General features: G+C 35.7%; 1 protein-coding gene across 8 annotated transcripts in view; it reads right to left on the reverse strand.

The window, feature by feature from the left end:
- Window positions 1–227: 227 nt before the first annotated feature.
- The window catches only part of LOC105035160 (uncharacterized), a 129,288-nt gene continuing 115,356 nt past the window's right edge, over window positions 228–14,159 (reverse strand). For all 8 annotated transcript variants that reach the window (XM_029261861.2, XM_019847253.3, XM_073249862.1 and 5 more), the window contains 13 exons: window positions 10,010–10,123; window positions 9,842–9,925; window positions 9,407–9,457; window positions 9,139–9,318; window positions 8,691–9,016; window positions 8,270–8,602; window positions 7,998–8,082; window positions 6,718–6,864; window positions 5,632–5,736; window positions 5,435–5,545; window positions 5,252–5,356; window positions 1,232–1,301; window positions 228–1,134 (listed from right to left, as the gene is read on the reverse strand). In XM_029261861.2, the coding sequence (XP_029117694.1) occupies window positions 470–1,134; window positions 1,232–1,301; window positions 5,252–5,356; window positions 5,435–5,545; window positions 5,632–5,736; window positions 6,718–6,864; window positions 7,998–8,082; window positions 8,270–8,602; window positions 8,691–9,016; window positions 9,139–9,318; window positions 9,407–9,457; window positions 9,842–9,925; window positions 10,010–10,123 (2,376 nt within the window). In that variant the 3' untranslated portion in view covers window positions 228–469. The remainder of the gene's footprint in view (window positions 1,135–1,231; window positions 1,302–5,251; window positions 5,357–5,434; window positions 5,546–5,631; window positions 5,737–6,717; window positions 6,865–7,997; window positions 8,083–8,269; window positions 8,603–8,690; window positions 9,017–9,138; window positions 9,319–9,406; window positions 9,458–9,841; window positions 9,926–10,009; window positions 10,124–14,159) is intronic.

Genomic DNA, 14,159 nt, shown 5'->3' on the forward strand with positions numbered 1-14,159 from the left:
TTGCCGCATGCGGAGATTGCTGTGGCCCTTAACTCACAATCTCATATTGAGAGCATGATAACTTAAGTTAATAATTAGTTTTGGGATACCATGCTACTTCGCAAGCTACCCATTTGTCTTTATTGAGCAACTGTATTAATACAAATACCTGCCATCTACTTAGTTGCATCAATTTTCCCTCACAAGTATTTACTAGCCAGATTGTTATATATCCTAATGCCAAAAAGTTGTTTAAATGCTTTACATACCGTACAATAAGTTTGAATTGCATTTTCATTTGTACACAATCTTTGATGTTTTTCTTCCACTCTCGACTATATACAGTTGGCATATCATGCAATCTTTGCAACAGACTTGCTATCAACCAATGTTTGACGTAGAAAAAGGTACAACGCACTCATCAGCCGGTCAGGCATTAAGGTGTAAAATTCAGTTCTTTGACGAAACAAGCCGTCATTCATCTTACTTTTCATCTGAGATTATTCCGGTGAAACATGTGCACCCCCCTCCTTTGCAATTTCCCTTGCTCAATTGCAGACAACAAAACCTGTAGAGTATCCTCAGCTTCTTCCTTGTTTGGTAATTCAACACTCAAATGAAAAAGAGGCGCTGATGTGGGGGGAACCCAACGTCTATTCCTCATGCTATGCTTTTTCTGCTTAGGTAGCGTTTCCGCTTTGCTTCCAACAATGTTCACCATCTCCTCTGTCCTATCTACGTGGACTACGCTCTCCAGAGTCATTTCTGTTTCTATAGCCCACCTTGGATCAGGAGGAACACCAGGAAAGTCTGGCAAGCGCAAGCTCACCAAACAAGAGCACCAAACAATCAAAACAAGCCTCTTACTGACGATAACAAACTTCCCCGCATGTTTGAGCATTTTGCACATGACAAATATCTCGTCCTTTAGTCTGGAGCCATCCGCTTGTAGAAGCATTGACACCCCAATTGCTTCCTCCCATGAGTACGGTGACAAGGGAAGTTCTCTAGCTAAAGGCCTTCGGAACCGGATACGGAAGCGGCTGGATTGGTGGGGGCTGCTACGATTTCTGATGCTTTGTGCTGTTTTTCCTGTGGCTTCAAGAATGCTAGCCATTGGCCTTGCCACCAGTCCAGCAGTTCCCATTGCTATTCCTGTAGGAACAAGTGCATTAACAGAGGTCTACAGTTTTTGCACTCATCAATATACAACCACCCTACACAATGTCTGGGTATCTTTAAATAGAACAACCTGAAAGAACTCCAGGGAGGCCATGCTTTTCAGCACCTCTGATTGGGGACTGAAGTAGTCCGGTAAGACCCTGTTGTATTCATGAGATTAGACAAAATTACTTGAAAGATTAAATTCATCCATGACCTAATACTCATATCAGAAGCAGGGGCATTGATTTGAAACAAAAATTAAATGACAAGTAGAAAATGAGAGCAGATGAGTCTGCAAGCATGGACATATCAAGCATTCCATAAGATTTGTGCTCGTCAGCTTGGAATTGGATATGATATGGACTGTTGTTGACATACAGTATATAAGAATATAATCATAAGCCTTAACTAGAAGTGCTCTATAAACATCAATATAAAAACCATATCTTGATCTATATTGGCAAGTTGGATGTCACAAGTTCAAAGACTATAAAGTAATTGTTCAATTAGAGGCATGGATTTAAGTGCTGTTAAGAATGGCATGAATGGTACGTACCCTGCCAGCACCTTACCGCACATGCAGCACATGGAAGGTGCTGGCTACATGCCAATACTTGGCATGTTAACGTGCTAGCATGCACAAGCACGCAAGGCACTGAATAATATCTTTTTTCATATAAAATAAATATAACATCCTATATCTACATATATTTTATTAGATACCCACTTAACCTAAAATATATGAGGGTTCAATACATTTGAGTTCTACTTGAAAATGATGAAAAAGATTTGAATGCACTCAACATGAAAAGCTTCAAACTTGCTACATAAAGCTCAAGAACTAAATAATATGTTCACAAGAAAATAAATATATACATCCCTTATATGCAATATTAATTTCAGCCCAAAATTGCTAAAACTACACAAATAAAGAACCTAAAAACAAAATCCTATAAAATTATTATCTATTTTCTTCTATTTTTCTCAGCATATTTTGAATTTATTTTTTTGGATGATACTTTGAAATGTGAAGTGAAACTTTTGAACCACCTGAACAGAAACTCCACAGACCAATGGAAGACAAAATTGTAACTGAGTTTTCAAACCTTGTTGAACAAAGAGGGATAATGATACAAAACAACTATTATATAAAAATACATAATTGTAATACAATCTGAAGAGTCAGAAAGAATGTTCGGACGTCCTAATGGTCAGGTGAGCCTCAAGGTATTTCCATCAATTTAGTTTCCCAGTTGTTGTCAGGTTCTATTTGGTCCCTCAATCTTATTTGTCATAAGAGCTATTTCTTGGGAAGTCTTGGAAACAAAAATATGTGGTCTTGATTAAAGGGTGTATTTTCTTGGATCTAAGAAACTACCTGGTGCTTGTGCAGCACTAACATTAGTAATTGTTACAATAGCAAGTGAAGAAATTTCGTTCCTTGCTGTTTTGGTTCGTTTGACATCCACAGCTAGCTGTTATTTGTAAAAGATACTATTCTACCTGCCGTTTACTGCAATATAAGATATTATAAGTGGCATAATTTATATTAGACTTTGCTGCTATTGGTTTGCTTCAAATTGGTATAAGAGCAAGCTTGTTCTTTATGGCTTCATATGGTTATGTTTCTTTAGGTGCGTAAGTTGTGAATATAAGTAGCTATAGGAAGTCGAAAAGGCTGTGGTCAAAGGGGCAGAAGTTATCACTGAGAATCTGAGATGTTACAAAGATTGCAAGAGCAGATTCAGAATCCTAGTCTCGCAAGCACTCAACAATCACATGAATAAAAAAAAGCAAATACTTAATGTTAAAGATGATTTTAGTTCAGCATTTAAGAGGGAAATAGTAGTTCAGTTGATGGGGACAGATTAGATGTAGTAAGACTGATATTAGAACACCACTGAAAGAACATGCATTATGCATGCTTTACAAAATATTAAGGAATATGGTATGCAAGTCTAGATTTCACAATTTGCTGGTAAGATGGTGGTTGAGAAATGCTAGATTGGGTGGACAGCATTGGGTTACTTTGATTGGAAATAAGCTCCAGAAGAGAGGAAAGTTCAACTTGTTGAAGCAAATTTGAGAGGAGCAGCTCCTATGGATAGTTGGCAGAATTGAGAGAGAATAGAGGAGAAAGAGAAGATCAGAAGATGGGACAAGATGAAGGAGAAATTGAAAGCACAATATTTTCTCTGAGACTTCGATCAAACATTGCATCAAAGTGTTCAAAAACTTGCCAAAACATAACAAGATTGTAAAAGAGTACATCCAAAACATTGATCAGTTGAAAAAAATAATAAAGGTCCTCTTTGAATAAATGCATCCATTCAAAAAATAACCTTGTTTAAAACTGTTGCAAGAAAACAGTTTTCGGTGGTAAGGAGATCGAAAGAACCATGAGATTGAAAATTAGAATTGATTTAAAATTCTTAGCCAACAAGTAAAGGTAAGTTTGAGAAAATATTCGAATTAAACTAAAAAATTTTGAGATCATTAAAGTCCTATGTCTTAAGTATCGTCCATATAATTTAAAATAAATCGAAATCAAAATTAAAATTACCATTAAAATCATAAAATCGTCAAGTGATATTTCCCATGCAATGAGTGAAGTTGCCTTCTGGGCTTTGAACCTTTGCTTTATGTAGACTTAGCTTCCATCTGAAAATAATTTAGCAGACGAAAGTTTTTGAATTATGCTCTTGTGAGTCATATTTTTGCAAAACATGTGCTAAGAGGCTTGCCATTAGATTTAGTCAGGTTGCAGTTTAAAGTCATGTGCTGGAATCTTGATGGAAAAGTAATTTATGCTTTTAGCCCAAATCCCCATATGCAATGATTGAACGACCTCTATTCCCAAATACATGAAGTCCTCAAAGGTACCTTGCAAATAAGTACTTCACATAAAATCCTACCTCCAGCACATTTAGAGCAAAAATTCTGCAAATCCCATTGTAGTTCAACAAAAAAGATGATTTAGGGATCATCGAAAGAACTACTCTAAAGTAGTGCACATTCTATTCACTCCATTAGTTTGTTTATACCCATGGGATTTTCAGCCATGATGTTTCCACAGAAAGTTAGGTTGCCACTAGAATCAATTTTATAGCTTAAGAGCAATCCATCATAATAAATTACATTATATAGAATCCTTTTATTAGAGTATATCAATAATGTGACATCACATATAATGGCATAAATAACACATTTGAACATGTACAATAACATGGGCACATTATTTTAAATGAAAGAAAGCAATGCCCATTATAATTCATGAAACTTGTCATGCCACTACCTAAGGGCATATGTTGACCAGTATAAAAATTGAAGGCATAACCCATTATTATAAACAATGACATCCTTTATGACAATTAGAAAAAACCCCATTCAAAAAGTTAACCGATGACTATAGCATACATATATCTTGATAGTAAGGTGATATTCTCTACAGACTATTATAATATGGAGCTAGGTGACCCCATTTTGAGAAACTCCTAAAGAATGATGCACATCTGTCCCTAGGTAACCAAGTAAAACCTTAGTAACAGCATGATAATATCATATGGCAAAGCATTCATAAAAAGACTCATAGTTAAGTATATATTTAAGGACTGTTGGAGGACCATTATTTAGCTTAGAATCAACACTGACATTTTATGATTAAACACATGCATGTAAAATATCAAACAATTCTAAATAGCATTTCCAAAGAATTAAGAGTTTTGACCAATCATCCATTATTTAATATACAACAATCACTCAACGTAAGATTAACCATCAGGACACCAACTAGTTTCCATAAACTACCCTTAACTTCGAGCAAAATTATGACCGTTTATATCAGAAAAACATTCAAAATGATAAGAAAATGCTTTAACATATTGTAGTAGCCTTTAGAAATATCACTGATTAATAGAATTAGAAAAGATAGAATCACATCTTTTTTCAATAGCTTGCTCTCATATTTTGAGAACCTCGTGGTGCATCTTATATCCATGCTTCATATTTCTAATCTCATATTTTGAGAACCTCGTGGTGCATCTTATATCCTTGCTTCATATTTCTAATCTGTCTCGGGGATTAATAAACTCAGTACATGAAGTTTTACCTCTAAGAATTCATTTAAAACACCTTTTCCATGTGAATCTGGATGTTTCTGCTGTTCATCCATTTCAAACACAGACTGTTCATCAAATGTAAAAGCAACAATACCCTGCAAAAGTAAATGCCCGATATCATGAGACGAATGATCCTTACATAATAATCTATTGAAGGAAACCTTCAAAAATACCTTATGAGCAACTTTACTGAACTGAGTAGTAGCACTGCTTATGGCATAGACTGTGCTACTAAGAAGACTCTTTGAACCATGTGCAATACCAGTTAATAGTCCACCTGGGCTCTGCAAAAGCACCAACTTAAATTCAAGTTTGGATCAAACAACTTTCATCCTCCAGATAAGATGGTCCAAACAGTGAATCTGCATACCTGTAAAATTCCCTTGCCAGAAACAGATAGAAAGTCCCTGACACCAAGACCAACATTCCTTGCAAAGCCAATAGGATTTCCTATAACACCAGCAGAACCAAAAACCTGCAGTTGAAGTGGCCAAAGAACCCAGAATGAATTGAAAAAGAAAACCTGATTCCTGTATGGAACTTTATATCCAACAAATAAATTTGATCATGTCAAGGCTACTTTGGAAATCTATAACTGAGCTCTCCTAAAAAATTAACAGGTGTACAAACAGCATGATCTTTGAAACTTATTTTCTTGTTCAATAGAATCAACAAGAATGATTTATGTACATTTTGGAGCATAGATGTGATGAACTCAAGCAAGAAACAAAGAAAACAATGGAACCATGTCATGGCTGCTCTAGGAAAACTATAATTGAGCTTTCTTCAATAATTAACAGACATAGAACAGCATGGTTTATGAAAATTATCTTCTTCCATAATAAAGTCAACAAAAAAATAACTTATGTACATTTTGGGGCAGTACACAAGCTGAACATGAGCAAGGTAGGTCCAGATTGAGGTTGGCATGAGAACAACATGACTAGCTTAGTATGGCTCAAGAACATTTAGTCAAAATATTTTTTCATTTTAAGTTTCCATATTGACTTTTAGTTGCACTGCAAGATACTTAGTAAATGATATAAGGAAGAAAAATAAAATGCACCAAGGAGGCCTAATATGACAACCAGAAATCATAGTAGATCATAATAGATGCATACCACTATTTATTAAATTAGTATTACAGAAAAGCAGTAATTCATACCAATGGTGTTCTATAACACACTATGACATCTGATGAACAAATTTTATCTAACGCGTAAATAGCTTTATCCTCTACAACATCTGATGAACAAAATTTATCTAACAGTGTAACTAGCTTTATCCTCTACAGACATCAGAATCAAATTATGTGATTTAAGTGAACCATAAGGTCATTGCACTAATTGCATCAGAAGAATTGTTATCATATATTTGTATGCATGTTAAACATAACGATAGTTGACAGAAACAATCACGAGTTCCATCATATCCATCAGAAAGATTAAAAGTCCACCTTATACATTTCATGAAGCAACTGCCTCGTATAGTGTCTAATGAGGATCTCTTGGATTGATTCCCAGCTAGCCATAAGATGCCCTAGCATTAGTTGTTTAAGATGAACAGGCACTCCTTCAACATCGACAAGGGCCATCAAACCTCTCTGCAATTAATGTTCATGTTAGTACCAACAAATAGTCTGACAGGAGTAAACAAAGGGATGCATGCAGATATTCACATTTTCATATACAGATAAACAAGAAGCAACTGATCCTGAACAATGCATGCCTATGATAAAACACTTAAACACTATGGTTCTCATTGAAAGTATTCAGTTTACTTTGGAACATGTGTCTAATACTCAGTGTCACTGCCAACAGGTATCTGATACAAATAACATGAATTTAGATAGGCCTTTCCTATTTTCCTAATTGTTTACAGATCCAAAGTTTACAACTTCATAAATTCACAACTTTGAATCTACATTTATGAACTTCATTGCACATGATGTTCAAGTCCATATACATGCATTAAATTTAACCTCTTGACTCTCAAATTTGGCTCATTACTAAGACGATCATAATAAATTTTCAGCTTAAAACCAGACTGATGTTTGTAGTCAACTAATATTTTTCCAAAACTAAATTCCTAACTTTTAGCATTTTAATAAATGACTGAAGTTTCAAATGATTTCGCTTGACATTAGAATAACATATGTTAGTCCAAACAATATTTTTGCTACAATCAGAACATAACACAAACTGATAAAGAAACCAAACCATAAAATTAGGGTTGGCCCAAATTTCATCACATAAAACTAAAAAGATCCTTTTGAGGCACCATCATTTTTTAGCCCCCCAAACATAAAAATAATAACTAGCATCCTTATCCTCATTACCCAATTATTTACCTTTTTGACATACAGAAAATGACTGGACGAAGTTAATTTTTAACAAGAAAAATTATACTACACTATATATGCACAGCTGCACTTAACTACCAACTACCAGAACTGTATTAATCTTTTGCAACACTAAATTTAAATGTACAAGTGAATTATATCAGTATCAAATTATATGCTATAGAGCACAAAATGAAGTAAATTGTGGTTCAGTTTCTCTTACTATACACAATAAGTGCAGGAACATCGGTCAAAAATTTTAAGATAATTGATATTTTAACGGCTGCAGTTAGAGTACAAAAAAGCAAAATCATCAAATTTTACAGCACGTAAACTGTTCTTTAGATAAAATGATTTGAATAGAAACCATTTTCCATAGAGAGAATCATTTTCACCTGAAATGTAGTGCTGGTGATGTGAATAAAAGGTTCCAAATCTCCACGAACTTCGTTCCTAATTATCCATGGAGTGCTTGAAAAACTATAACATGAAATGAAAAAGTTAGAAGTACAAATCAATGATTTTCCAGTAGAAAGTATAGCACATTAACACTAAGTGATCATTGAGATTGGGGAAGGAATACAGACTTCCTATCTATGTTGCTGTATAGTATGTGTTTCATATCAAACATTTTTTGATAAATAATCATAAATTTTAAGATATTCACCTTAAAGACAGCACAATAGGATCCAATTCAAACACCTCCACATACATCTTCTTCTTCCTTCTTGCTAAAAGATAAATCTGTTGCCATGGAGCTCCAATTGGAACAACAGAAGGTAATAGTCCACTCTTTGTCGGGGTTTCCACAAATTCAGAACTTCTACACTTGTAATCAAGAACTGGGCACTCTATCAGAACATCTGTACCATCGTCAAAAGTCCGCAGTTCAAAACTTTTCTGTAAGCTTCTGCTCTGCAATCTAGAAGACACAGTTCTAAAATATTCGAACAAACTCAAGAGAACTTGCTCTTCCAGCTCGATACAAAGAGGGGCCAAACTGCAATTGTGTAATAGAGTAAAGAATTACTAAAAGCCAGGATCTATGCATCAAAGAAGATAACATTTAATTGAGAACTAAAAGGTACCCTAAATTTATATATTCAAAGGACACCAATGATGCATCTGTATTCCTCCACTTGGCTGCAGCTAAGTAAAACATTGGTTCAAGCGAACTGTCACATGAAGAAGTGCTGATATTTTCATTCTGGAATCTTAACTTATTATCTTTGTTTTTCAAGAAACTCATTGATCGTCCTCTATGTTCGTTATCAAATGATAGCATAATAGGATATGGAGTAACAGGCAACTGATTATCAATTTGCAGAGATAAGATTTTGAATGAAATCTTCTGCTGATCCAAACTTTGCATTACAACAACTGTGATTTCCTTTGCGCATGCAAAAACCAATTCCTGCAGAGAAAACATCAATTCTTATCAGGGCACTTGATACCAACAATGTGTAATGCGAAAAAAAGAAAAATACAATAGTGCAAAAATCACATTGTATCATAAAGAAGCTCATATTTTTTTACCTGCGGAGAAGAGTTGATTAAGGAGATCCCAAGAAATGGCAGATGTAATGTAACCATTTCAGTGAAATTGGCAGGACAATCCTGCTTTTGATCAACATTCTTTTTTTCTTTGAATCCAAAAAAGCTAGTTTCTTTCATATCTCTCACGATATGATAACCTGAATCGACAATACTGAGAACCTGTGAATCATGGAATAAAAAAAATGAAAATACAATTCAAGAGGTAGATTCTATTCTATCCTATGAAATAGAAGCAACAGTGAATAACCTTAATTGCTCCTTCAGCATGTACAGAGATATAAAGTCTTCTTTCAGGTTTCTGCAGCACAGAATGAAGTTGAATGTCAAGAAACCAAACAATGCATCAGTCAAGTCTCCAAGACTAACAACATCCAGTGACGGAACATGGAAAAGGAAAGCAGATGGTCCAGGATAAAATATGACAGCATTCAAAGATAATAGTATAATATTATACTATCATGATAATATACTAAGAGGAAATTCTACCCAAGAACAGCATTAGAGAAAAGCCAGTTTCGCAACAGCATTGCAGAAAACATAAACTAGATGCTCTCTGCTGAGAAAAAAATGCTAAGATTAAGTAGGAAAAAAATACTAAAATTTATGTTTAACAAAAACCACTTCTCAATCATATATGACATTAATACCTTCCAATTTAACATTACCAACAAAGAATCCATACCTCAGATGTTGAAGGTAAGTACACAGGCACAAATTCTTTTACATCATCAAGACTGTATGTTCCCAAAATTCGCTCTCCAGGCACCTAACAACCAACATATCTGAATATTAGCATGCATATAGATGGGAGTAGAAGCATTGGAGTAGGTGAGCAGGTAATTATGCATACCTCAACAACAAGACGATGAGGGTAGCATGGTTCATCCCAAGCATATTGAAAAGATGTGTAGGAATGCACGATGGTTTCGAAGTATTCGCACCTTTGTTGGTAGATTCGTAACCTCTGGGAGGGGACAGAGAAATTAATCAGAAATTACATAAAATGTGAATTATGTGGATGGCACTGATAGAGGAAGGATTATGATTTCAAGTGAACATGTATACCCTAAAATCTGCTTCAGGTATAGGGCTGCAGATGAGTCAGGTCAACTCATGACTTGACCTGGTCCTGAGTTTCCAACCCAATTAGGCCCAGTCCGACTTGGCTTTCAGACCCATGGGTCAGATTGGGTTCTGAAAAAAATGACTGAGTTTGTAAACCCTGATTTGGTTCATCATGTTCCCCTACCCAAATTGGACCTGCTTGGACTTGTGTACTAATGTGTCTAAAATATTGCCCATGACCAAAAGACCAATCATGACACGATTGTCAGATGAGATAGTTGGAGGCCGCCAACACTTGGTCTTAGATCTTGTGAGATGGAACAAGAGTCAAGCCAGCCCTCCTTGCTTTCTTCGGATTAAATAAGACCCTAGGACATGGAAACTCAACCATTAGATGGCCTCATTCAACCTAGCTCGACAATCCCACTAAACCCAGAAACCCATGACTTCAAAATCCATTACTAATTTTTTCTTCAAACATATAGAATGAGTGGTACAGTTTTCTTTCATCTTGTGTTGGACCTGAACCTAGACCAGACCCAACCTAAACCCAAATGACCAGCCGCCCAGCCCAAATGACTTGGGTTATGCTTGTGACAGCTCAGCTCAAATGACCCACTGGTCTAAGAAACCTTTAAATGGACCCAACCTGGTCAGTCAATTGTCGGGTTTAGGTCAAAAATCATGACTTGAAAGAGAACTCAGTCGCATCCAGGTCATGCTGGCCCGAGTCTGGACCAGGCCAGGTTGCAGGCCTATTTCCATATAAGCCCCAGTAAGTAAGCTTTGCTGAATAAGCAAGACTAAAGAAGAATGAAGGCATCTAAGAAGAAAAAACTGTTGGGAAATGTGTCCCAAAAGGCCAATCGTCAAGCTGTTGACAATTGAGCAACCAAGTATTGTAATTGATTTGTTAATAAATAAAATATATTTGGCATTTTTATCATAACCTTTCATCTTCTAATGAACTCCGTTGTTATGATGAAGTCCTTAGGACTATTTAGATTCGATAAAGAGAGGATTTATCGATTAGTCCTTAAAACAGTTCACGACCAAATGATAGGCTGTTAATAAGGATGACAGCTTCTATCGAGCATAGATCGCTGTAGGCCATATGGGTTGGTTGTCCTCTTAACCAAAGAGTGTGGAGACACTGGTATGGCATACAGGTGAGATGTACTGGTACATCATCATTAAACGTGACCAACTCTAGAGTATTCTGCTGTCGAGAATGTCTCTGATGGGATATAGGTATAAGTGTCCCTTAGACCTGAAATCACCTCAGTGACTTGCAAGCAACTCACTGTGCTTTGGTACTGGACTAACTGAATTTCTAATTCAGGAATGGAAGGCTTCTGGGCACAGTCAAGTACTTGCGAAGTCAGAATGTGATCGAGATGGGATTGACCACTCCAAGAGTTGGAGAAGAATGAGTCGCTGTATTTTAATTTAGCAAAACCTTAGCCAGGGTAATCCATCAGATGGATTTGATATTTTGAAATACAAAGTGGACAACCTGATCAGAGTTGACAGTTGAACTCTGGGGTGTCCTATGATCATTTTGGTCAAGGGGATGAATTATATGAAAACTATATCCGCATGGGTTCTAAGGATGTTCTACACATTCGACCTATCCGGTCGTCGGGTACCATTGCTAGATGGTCACTTCGATTGGTACAGGAATTTGTTCCTGTGCTACCGGCTTAGGTTCGGACCTATGAGGTCACACACATTAGAGTTCATGATCCGATCGGATGGTTGATCAACGATTAAGAATCGTTCTAGGATTAAATGATCAATACGATTGACATTTAACCCAGTGCAAGTGTTGCAGGAGGATCGATTAGCAATTCGATTGCTAATTGGCTTAATTTGATTAAGCCAATGGACTGAGATTAAGTCTAATTAAATATGATTTAATTAGATTTGGTTTGGGCTTGATTGGATCAAGTCCAATTGATTTATTGGATAAGCCAAGTGCAAGAACAAACTAATCCTAGTTCAACTAGGACTTGGGTCAATCTAATTTCTAATTTGATTAGAAAATTAAATCAGATTTAAATCTAATTTAATCTGATTAAATTAGGTTCTTAATTGGGTTAAGACCTATTTTAATTGGGTTGATCTAATTTTGGTTTGATTTGATTTGAGAAACCAAATTAAAACAAGTCATAAGATAGAATCCTAGTAAGACTAGGATTCCACCTTGCGCCACATAAGCCTTCCCCACGCCCTCTCTCTCATTCAACGCCAATCTCCTCTTATTTTGTGCGACAAAAGCCCTCTCCCAGGTCTCTCCCACGTTCACAAAAGGTTTTCTCTCTTCTTTCTTACATGAAAGGTGGTTTGGATTAAATCAAAAAGGAATAAGTTTGGATTTCGAATTCTATGAGATAGAGTTTTAGAAATCCAAAACTCTTTCAATTTTGCATCGAATCTATCCAAATTTTTTTTTGAAATTTTCGTGGCTTTTAGGGTACATATTGTGCACCCTTTGCTGGTGATCCATGCACGAAAATAAAGAGGTGCTCAAGAGTTAGGCGTCCCTTAACTTGCCATGTTTGGATAAGCCTTGACTAGGTATTTGACCTAGACAAGGACTCTATCATATCTCTCTATATAAAACGAGTTTCTTCATGAAATTTTCGGAGAAGACAGAGATCTGAGAGACCTTTGGGCCATCCAAAAATCATAGAGAAAGACCTTTGGGTCGTGGAGATATAATAGACACAAGTTAGGGTGTCTAGAGAGAGAAACGAGAAGAAGAGGGTCTTCTTCTAGGGTTGTTTATTTTCATATCTTTCCTCCCTCCATCTTGAGTTTCCTGAGAGCGTCTCAGATCTGAAACTCCTACTTTCCATCTTTGGAAGAGTCCAAATCAAGGAGGCACCTGATCAACCATCAAAGAAGGATCAGCGCAGTACTAGCATACTGTGCTGATTTCCTGAAGCAGGACTTCTGATCGAGATTCGTGGGCTTGTGTGGACGACTCCTAGAGGCCGGACGCGTGTGCGGCTTGCAACATCATCCTCAAGCCCGGATCAGCGAGGTTAGAATGTCTAACTTGCAAGGTAATAGATCTGATCTATTGTTTAACACATACATTAGATGTAGTATAGAAACATGTTGATATGATCAACATGTAGTTCATGCTATATTTCTATATTTTAATTTCTGATTTAATGCTATGTAATAATCATGTAATAGGATCTTAGATCTAGGAATTCTCTGATTTTAGAAAATAAATTTTGATTTATTTTAATCTTCCGCTGTATGATCTTGAAAAAGTTTCAAGATCTAACCCTGAAACCCTAGATCTGGTTCCTACAATTGGTATCAGAGCCTAGGTTCTTTATTACATGATTATTTATACATGCTTAGATTATTTCTTAAATTAGATCTAATTTATAATCTAATTATTAAATCTGAAATTAAAATTTTAGATCAATCACGAAGTGCAAGGTTGTCCTGCTGTAAGGTTTACCCCTTACAGTGCAAAGGTTGTCATAGTTTGTGTAGATCTATCTTTAATCATAAATTTATTAGATATGATCTAGATTAAATTTATGATTTATTAGATTTAAAAGGTGTTTAAATATAAAATAAAATCTCTTTGTTAATAATTTTTGTGCAAAGAAATTGTTTAAAGTTGAAATTGTTTCAATCACATGAACCTGTTTAGATTAGATCTAAAGTAGTTTCATGTTTATTTCACTTGTATCTTGATTATGAATCAAACATGCAATATGGTTGGTAGAATCATATTGTAAAATTGTTTTACAAATATGAAAATTATTTTTTGAAAAGCCGAACCCAACCCTCAGCCCAAAATTTAATTAAGAATTAAGTTGTTTGATTAGATTCTAAGATTGTGAATTGAAGAACCTAAGATACAAACCATAACACATTGGGTTAATGGATTAGTGAGAATTAGG

The sequence above is a fragment of the Elaeis guineensis genome, chromosome 16 (assembly GCF_000442705.2).
Source record: "Elaeis guineensis isolate ETL-2024a chromosome 16, EG11, whole genome shotgun sequence".
In the NCBI taxonomy this organism is placed as follows: Eukaryota; Viridiplantae; Streptophyta; class Magnoliopsida; order Arecales; family Arecaceae; genus Elaeis; species Elaeis guineensis.